This window comes from Salmo salar, chromosome 10 (genome assembly GCF_965601325.2).
Source record: "Salmo salar chromosome 10, fSalSal1, whole genome shotgun sequence".
NCBI classification, from domain to species: Eukaryota; Metazoa; Chordata; class Actinopteri; order Salmoniformes; family Salmonidae; genus Salmo; species Salmo salar.
Genome location: NC_138300.1, coordinates 80,240,198 through 80,249,298, shown reverse-complemented (window position 1 = coordinate 80,249,298; position 9,101 = coordinate 80,240,198). Strand labels below are relative to the sequence as shown.

The 9,101-nt window shown below is 44.7% G+C and overlaps 1 protein-coding gene across 1 annotated transcript; it reads right to left on the bottom strand.

Moving 5' to 3' along the window:
* Nucleotides 1-387: 387 nt before the first annotated feature.
* Nucleotides 388-8,244, bottom strand: LOC106561021 (dihydrolipoyl dehydrogenase, mitochondrial). Its single transcript, XM_082957188.1, has 14 exons — nucleotides 8,094-8,244; nucleotides 7,111-7,186; nucleotides 6,880-6,959; nucleotides 6,558-6,626; nucleotides 6,357-6,426; nucleotides 6,090-6,190; nucleotides 5,105-5,248; nucleotides 4,902-5,003; nucleotides 4,519-4,709; nucleotides 4,160-4,330; nucleotides 3,767-3,956; nucleotides 2,227-2,364; nucleotides 2,039-2,128; nucleotides 388-1,103 (listed from the first exon to the last, which is right to left on the bottom strand). Exons 1-14 carry the CDS (start codon nucleotides 8,130-8,132, stop codon nucleotides 1,038-1,040), a joined length of 1,527 nt encoding a protein of 508 aa, XP_082813314.1. The 5' UTR covers nucleotides 8,133-8,244; the 3' UTR covers nucleotides 388-1,037.
* Nucleotides 8,245-9,101: the final 857 nt, after the last annotated feature.

The window sequence follows — 9,101 nt, the reverse complement described above, 5'->3', positions numbered from 1 at the left end:
TTTTTCCCCCACTAATTGGTCTTTTGACCAGTCACATCAGATCGTTCAAAATACCAATTAGTGAAAACAATTTAATGGGGCTCCCTGTAGCAGTAATTATTTCTGGTTGTTTTAGAGTTATCTGGCTAAATCATTGATCCTGCTATGTAGTATACTTCTGGACTAAACCATTTCAGTGATTGAGCATGCTATTAAGTCCAGAAGAAGGCTTGATCTGTGTCTGGGAAAACCCTTTAGCAGACTACCACTACTGCTTTCACCTGATTTAGAGTGACTCCAAATGCATGAGGATGGAGAGGAAGTCACATCTTACTGAAGTAGTTGGTATAGGTCCCTCTGCTGTTCCACATATTGCACTGAACACCACTTCAATGCATCACACATCACTAGACTTGAAACGTTACTACATTTTATTGTGTTTGTAGAGCTCTGAGTTAAGCAAGAATGTATACACACAAAGACAACATAGCCATATTTGAATAAGTATTGCAATTCATACAAGCGAGTTGCTGATTTGGCCTTTCCAACCTCTTTACTAAAATTGAAAAGTAGTTTTGCCTCAGTCTTTAAAAATACTCAGTCATGACTCATCTCTTATTGTTAAAAACAGCAGTATTCCACCCAATACCAACCTATGAATATACATCTCTGAGCACTGTACTAATAAGAAAGTGGTGTTGGAAAAATGCTAGATATACTGCGACTATATATAGTTAGCTATTTAATATAGCAGCGAACCTTGAGTGCAACACCCAAGACACCTCCGATGTAGAATGTCAAAAAGACTATCTCCAGTCCGTTTTTACCACCCAAACCCCTTTATTGAGAACATTTAAATTACATACTTAATGTGATACAAGGTTTGTCTTTGTTTTCTATGTATGTATACAGAGGAGCCTCTTAATTGGAGTTGAGGGGTCACGGTACATTCCGTGTCCCCCTCCTAGAGTGTGCGCGTTGCTTGTGGACTGATTTCTGGTTTGGGGACGTCGTGGACAGAACGGTTATGTACACAGCTGTGTGAGCGAAGACGGCAGTTAAAAGTTGATAGCTTTCCCGAAGGAGGCTGCGAGGTTTGCTTCTCTGAAGGCCTCGGACACAGTCTGGAAGAGAGGGATGGACGGAAGAAGAGATTAGATTGACAGGTAGGTGGTGCGGTTCCACAAATGTGGATGTGTGTGCATTTGAATGACATTGTGGCTAGGCCCTATATCAGCCTTAGTCATTGTGGGGCGCGCGGGAATAATATGAAAGAATGTGTTGTGTCTTCCTCAGTCAGTTGAATGCGGCACTTCAGAACCGTGGTTACGTGCATAACCTTACTAGCGGCAGGGACAAACGGCGCAGTAAAACCGTTTCTAGCGATCCTGGCACATCTTCAAATCGTTTTCTTCCCACAAATTTACCTCTAGATTTTGAACGGTTTAATCTATTACAGACTATGACCCCAACCCTAAAAGCTAAGACTGGAACATGTGCATGTTTTCACCTATGATGATACAAGCTGTGCAGAACTCGTTCGAAATGAGAGATGAATCTGCACAGAATAACTGAGGAAACTGAATTGGATTTACCAATCAAACATTCATAAGATTGTTTGATCATCCCTGATGTTTTCCTGAACTTCCCAATACCTTCCTGATGCATTTCAATCACTCCAAAGCATACTTCCTTCAGACTGAAATTTGCCATCTCTTGTGCTGTAACTTATTGAGATCATGGCAATAAGGTCAGATTCTAAAGTCATCACATTTTTTCCCTGATAGGCCTGCCCTCAAGTGTCCTAAAATAGATAATCAAATAGCTTGATGGTCCATCTTAAATATCAATTTAACTGACCAACCAACCCCTGTTCTACGATGGGTATGACGGCGCACCCAGTGATTGTTTTACAAAAGTATCTGCCATTTGAAATACTAGTAACCACCACTTCCATATATCAAATGGCATTGTTGAACTTGCATTATTCTACAACATGACGTATGTATGTATGAATCAGTATTTGATCATGCCCCTGTCGTGTGTGCGTTTAACTCACGGGATGGGCGTGGCAAACTCTGGCGACATCCTCGCAGGACGCTCCGTACTCCATGGCGAGCGTCGCCTCGTTGATAATCTCTCCTGCCCCCTAGACAAGGGTCAAAGGTCACCATAGTTAGCATACAACTTCATACGCTATAGCCCACATTTTCATCTGCTAAGGAGCCCTGAGGTAGCATGACTCACACAGCCCAGGATGTGAGCGCCCAATAACCGGTCCGTCTCCTTGTGGCCGAGGATCTTCACCAGGCCATCAGTGTCTGCATTGGTCTTGGCTCGACTGTTGGCGGCAAACGGGAACTTGCCCACCTTGTATGGGATGCCCTGCGAAGTAGAGTTGAGGTTACTGTTATGCTTTATGGGCACTCTTCTGTGTTGATAGTATATGTGCGATACTTTGGGAGACTTTGGCTCCTTTGGAAAGTCAACAATTTGGGGAGAGTATCGCCACCTTGTGGCTAAGTCTTATACCTGCAGGGATTTCAATATAATACTGAACAAAAATATAAAACGCAACGAGTTACAGTTCATAAGGACATCAGTCAATTTAGTGTATTAAAAAAAAAAAAGTAGGCGTGTGGATCAGAAAACCAGTAAGTATTTGGTGGGATCACCATTTGCCTCACGCAGAGTGACATCTCATTCACATAGAATTGATCAGGCTGTTGATTGTTGCCCCACTCCTCTTCATTGGCTGTGCGAAGTTGCTGGATATTGGCAGGAACTGGAACACGCTGTCATACCCAGAACAGCCCAAACATGCTCAATGGGTGGCATGTCTGGTGGGTATGCAGGCTAAGTAAGAACTGGGACATTTTCAGCTTCCAGGAATTGTGTATAAGTCCTTGCGACATGGGGCCGTGCATTATCAGGCTGAAACATGAGGTGATGGCGGCGGATGAATGTCACGACAATGGGCCTCAGGATCTCGTCATGGTCTTGGCTCAGTACAGTATCTCTTGCCATCAATAAAATGCAATTGTTTTCGCTGGCCATAGGTTATGCCTGTCCATACCATAACCCCACCATGGGGCAATCTGTTCACAACGCTGACGTCAGCAAACCGCTCACCCAGACATACATGTGGTCTGCGGTTGTGAGGCCTGTTGGACGTATTGACAAATTCTCTAAAACAAAGTTGGGAGGCAGGTTATGGTAGAGAAATGAATATTCAATTCTGGCAACAGCTCTGGTGGACATTCGTGCAGTTAGCATGCCAATTGCACAATCCCTCAAAACTTTAGACATCTTTGGCATCATGTTGTGTGACAAAACTGCACATTTTAGAGTGGCCTTTTATTGTCCCAAGTACAAGGTGCACCTATGTAATGGTCATGCTGATTAATCAGCTTTGTGATATGCCACACGTGTCAGGGAGATGGATTATCTTGGCAAAGGAGAAATTCTCACTAACAGGGATGTAAACTAATTTGTGCACAACATTTGAGAGAAATAAGATTTTGTGCGTACGGAATATTTCTGGGATCTTTAATTTCAGCTCATGAAACATGGGACCAACACTTTACATGTTGCGTTTTATATTTTTGTTCAGTGTATTTTTAATCACAAATCAACATTTTAGCAGCTGAAATCCAAACAAAAGCATTGATCCAGTGATTATATTATATATATATATATATATATATATATATATATATAAAAGCCATGTCCGCTACTTAATTTGGTCAAAACTATGGGTGTTTGTTTGGGGAGATGTGTGTATCACCTCCTCTTTGAGCTGCTCCTCCGTCTTTCCCACCCATGCCACCTCGGGGTGTGTGTAGACAACAGAGGGGACACAGTTGTAGTCGATGTGCACGCCGCCCCCAGCCATGCCCTCCACGCAGATGATGCCCTCGTCCTCCGCCTTGTGTGCCAGCATGGGCCCGGCAATCACATCACCAATGGCATAGATACTACAGAGGGAGATGGAATAAATGGGAAGGAAAGATTGAGTTATCACATTTAGTGCCTTTTGAAAGAGACCTTGGTGAGAGGCGGTTGGAATATAGGTGTGTATTGAAAAAGCAGGTGTTGAATATAACAGAGGGGTGTGGTAGTTTAGGTCTACCTGGGTATGTTGTATATTAGATAGAGGGGTGTGGTAGTTTAGGTCTACCTGGGTACTTTGGTCTGGAAGCGGTTGTTGACGGGTATGCGTCCCCTGTTGTCCAGCTCCAGGCCCACGTTCTCCAGGCCCAGGTTCCTGGTGAAGGGCCGTCTGCCGATGCACACCAGCAGCACGTCACACGTCAGAGTCTCGTTCTTCCCGCCGGCAGCCGCCTCCACACTGGAGGCAAGAACACACGGTAACGTTTGGGCTAGGTCATACCTACTGATTTTTAACTAGACATTCATTCTTAGTGATTTTGTTCATTCACAGCTAGAGCCACCCTATACACAAACACACACACAACACACACACACACACACACACACACACACACACACACACACACACCGGGGGATGGAACTCACGCCACATCGATCTTGCCGTCAGGCCTCTTGATGGCGCCCATGACCTTGGTGCCCAGCTTGAACTTAATACCCTGCTTCTGCAGGATGCGCTGGAAGTTCTTGGAGATCTCCATGTCGATGCCCATGCCGCCCACGTGGCCCAGGAACTCGACCGCTGTCACATTGGAGCCCAGACGCTGCCACACTGACCCCTGGAGAACGAGAGGCCAAACAGGATGTTAGACTGGACCCTAGGAATCCCCCAAGAGTTGGAATCCTCATACTGCCACTTACTCTTTACAGACCATGCTGTAAATCGTGACTCTTTACAGACCATGCTGTAAATCGTGACTCTTTACAGACCATGCTGTAAATCGTGTGTATGTGTGCGTGTCGTCCCTCACCAGCTCCACCCCGATGACTCCGGCGCCGATGACGATGAGTTGCTCAGGGACCTTCCTCAGATCCAGGGCTCCCGTGGAGGACACTACAGTGTCCTCATCAACCTGACAGCACAGGGGTTAGGAGAGTTAGGACTCGGCTTTGACACATGTCAACTAACATCTGGTCATCTGCTACAAACTAGTACTGTAGTACAGTAACGTACCTCAATCCCGGGGAAGGGCGTGACCTCGGAGCCAGTGGCTATGAGGATATTATTGCTGTTGATGACCTGCTCGCTGCCGTCCTCGGCCGTGGCCGTCACCTGGTTCTTGCCTGTAATCCTCCCATAGCCATTCACGTGCGTCACCTGAGGGGAAACCGCCACATTATATCATTAAAGTCAGGGTCAAGTTCATAACAAACTCTGGAACAAAGAATCCAAGGGGAAGCATCAAAACAGCTTGCACTGGTATCAAACTTCGTGATGGATTCAAATTACAAGGGAGTTCATGAAAAAGACCCAAGTCCATTGACAATGTAATGTCCATAGATGGTCACCTCCATATAAAGAAGATATCAGCAGCCTGTTTTGACTGTTTCAAGCTTATAATCCTGCTGAGGTGAAATCTCACTAACTTACCCATATTTACAGATGCTGTCTTGATTAGTTGCCTAGATTAGTTGCCATTTATCCATAAAGTGAGCCAAATGTGTAATTTGAGTGAACTTGGCCGCCGCTCGGCTCCAGGCCTTGCTCACATTGTTCTCCAGAGCCTGGGGAAGTTCATATTGTAAAAATAGGTGAGTGGAGCGCTGATTGGCTGTGAGAAGACACGATTTTTCAAAAACAACCACCCCTTCCATCCCTCTTCAGAAGCGCAAAATATCCAGAATGTAGCTAATTTACGGTGCTAGCATAATATATGTTTTGATGGCTATTTATTTTTTGGTTGAAATGAGACTACCCCACATGGGCACCATTGAAAAATAATTGCCTTTCGGTTAAGAATCGCTGCCTCTGAACGTGCCTATTCCAATTGATGGGAGGGGGAAACGGCTTGGATACCCTCCACCTTCTTTTAGCGTCTTTCTGACAAGAACTTTCACAGGCTTATATATAGAAGGTGAGATGAAAGCCTGGCAGAGGCTAGAGTGAACTAGGCATCCCTCTCCCAATGTAGGGAGGAACTATATAGTTGAGACCTCACCTTGTTCTGTTTGAATAAATGTGCAATGCCTCCTGTCAGTGCTTTGACCGCCCCGCTCTTCTGTGACATCATCTTCTCCAGGTTCAATGTAATCCCTGAGACTGGCACAGAGAGAGAGCGAGAGAGACAGAGAGAGCAAGAGTCTCAAGTAAATGTTTGTTACTGGAATCCCCAAAGACTTGACTGGAGCGAAAGCCTGTCCACACCCTTCAGCTCTCTAGGGCCAGGCTGCTGGTGACCACTGCTCTAGCTGATGTGGACTCTTACTTTCAATGCCCCTGCTTTCGAAGTCTTTGCCATGGGCCTGGTGGTACAGATAGGAGTTGTTCAGCAGGGCCTATACAAGGTGACAAGGGAGACAGACATGTGACATTATTCAACAACTCGCAAAGACAAAGTTGCACAGTCAGAGTGTTGCGCAATAAGACCTAGCAAAAGTTCTATGAACCCCTCATTCCCAATGTTTACCTTTGAGGGGATACAGCCGACATTCAAACAAGTCCCGCCTAGGGTGGGATTCTTTTCCACACACACCGTCTGTGGTAGAAAACAAAGTTGGTGAACAATGACGACAAGATGGGCATCACTAATAATAAAAAGGTTAAGCCTTATTTACACCTTCCGCTGTGTCCGCTTGAACAAAAAGATGCAATATCACAACGTCCGCCTGACGGCACCTCTGCACATACTCCGAAATCTCCCTATTCCAGGGAGGTGTGCAGAGCCCTGTGCGGACGGGAGCAAACATTCGATTGCTGCGGAAATTATATACACTGAGGCCTAATTTTACCTTGAAACCAAGCTGCGCTGCTTTGATTGCAGCAACATATCCACCAGGACCAGAGCCCACCACTGTGACGTCAGCATCAACTGTAGGAGTGCAAAGAACATGTTTATCAGAAGAGGCAACAAGTTGTAGAGGAACATGTTGTATTCACCTTGTGTACATGTTGGGATTCAGTTTGATAAGAGCAGCACCTCGGATTAGCTAATTGAACGTTGGAGTGAAACGTTGACTTACTCTGTGCTTTGTCAGCGTATGTTCGGACGGAGAGAACAGTTGCACCCTGAAGCCTATTCGGGAGTTGGTGGCTCCGCTGTATGTGTTAGGAGGGGACACAAATTGGGACAGTGAGCAGACAGATTTTGACTTTAATGTCAGCTTGCGTTGTATATGGTTCTGCTGTGATGTTGTTGTAGTTGTCATCCATGTCAAGAAGTCAGTTAATGTTTCGTTTTTTTATTCAGCACTCTAGAACGCAAGACAAAAATCCTGTAAAGGCCAATGCAATCTGAACAGGATTGCAAGTATTACAGTGAGTGAGTGTATGTGATGATTATAAGGTCGTAGAAAGTTGAACTAGTTACAATACTAGCTACATTTGTTAACTACTGTTAGTTATCAAGTACTGGTGAAAATAAAATAATGATCTTACTTACATACACTGTTGGCTAACAACAGTGTTATATGATTCATCAAATTGCTTTACAAATCAAAGTTGAGTGCTTGGGAGTTTGACAGTCAATGATGTAACATTGGTAGCAGTCCTCAAACAGGGCTGGATGTCATTTTCGTCATTCGCAAGAGGATGCTTGTTGACTGTGGTAGCTAGCTAGCTAATTTAGCTTACTTTGAGATGGATTATTTTGTAATGACATTAACGTTCGCCAATGTATCTTATAAACAATTTCAGCCTAACCAGCAATAATGTTGCACAAGACACGCACCAAACAAGGCTAGCTTGGGAGGGCATATAATATAGGAAGAGCCAACTAACATTAGTTAGCTAGCTAACTGTATACTCGCTAACGCTAGGCTAGCTAGCTGCTAGTATATAGCTGGAGAGTTTAACCAGCATAGCTACTCTAGGTGGCTAGCAAGGCCTGTAATTCATAAATCGCGTTGAAAGACAGCCGAGATAACTCTCCAACGTATGTCACATTAACTCATATTTGTTCCAGACAACTTGAACAACTAATTGACATAGAATTGTTTTTCCTTACCGTTGCCAGAGTGCGATATACTTGATTCCAGCTCTGCATTTTGTATGTGTCCCTTACAGGCTGCGTAACCTACAGCAGGCGGATCATCCAAGGACTCACGAAATTGCGCTTGCGCAGTAACAATCCAAGAAAGACAAATACTGTCTGTCGCCTCCCTATGATGTAAAAAATCTTTGCTGTCATAGTACATTTAATCTGATCCAAACAGGTGTTCTAGAAATCAATAACAAAATAAGGTTATTTGCGTCTAAAACATGAATATAACTCACCCATGACTGCGTGGCTCACGCACGCCTCCAACTCAATCATCAAGTTTGCAGACGACACAACAGTAGTAGACCTGATTACCAACAATGACGAGACAACCTACAGGGAAGAGGTGAGGGCCCTGGGAAAGTGATGCCAGGGAAATAACCTCTCACTCAACGTCAACAAAACAAAGTAGCTGATCGTGGACTTCAGGAAACAGCAGAGGGAGCATGCCCCTATCCACATCGACGTTACCGCAGTAAAGGTGGAAATCCTCCAGTTCCTCGGTGTACACATCACTGACGATCTGAAATGGTTCACCCACACAGACCATGTGGTGAAGAAGGCGCAACAGCGAGACAGCTTCTACCACCAGGCCATCAGACTGTTCACTGTGTTACCATCTGTCAAGCGGTATCGGCTCTTGGACCAACAGGCTCCGAGACAGCTTCTACCACCAGGCCATCAGACTGCTGAAAAGCTAAACCTAGCTGTCTCCCTGCACAGATCTGCACCTTACAGACTATTTGCACCGAAGAGAATATTATGCACATTATAAATTATTTGCTCTGACTTCACACACACAAGCATAAAACACATGTTTTCCCATCTCAAGAGGTTTAAAAAAAAAACATATTAGGTTCCAAATGAAGTAACTGGGTTGAAGAATTATTCTTAAATCACCCATTAATCCCATTGTGACAGGGAGAATGGAAGCTTGTGTGCAACAGGGAGTGGCAATTGAATGCAAGCTTCCCA

What these genes read in the sequence shown, in the direction of transcription:
- LOC106561021 (XM_082957188.1), bottom strand. Translation starts at nt 8,132, where the DNA reads ATGCAGAGCTGGAATCAAGTATATCGCACTCTGGCAACG. An exon ending in CAGCGCAGCTTGGTTTCAAG is followed by an intron (nt 6,627 to 6,879) that starts GTAAAATTAGGC and finishes TTTCTACCACAG; the next exon opens with ACGGTGTGTGTGGAAAAGAA. An exon ending in AGGAGCAGCTCAAAGAGGAG is followed by an intron (nt 2,365 to 3,766) that starts GTGATACACACA and finishes TCTACTTCGCAG; the next exon opens with GGCATCCCATACAAGGTGGG.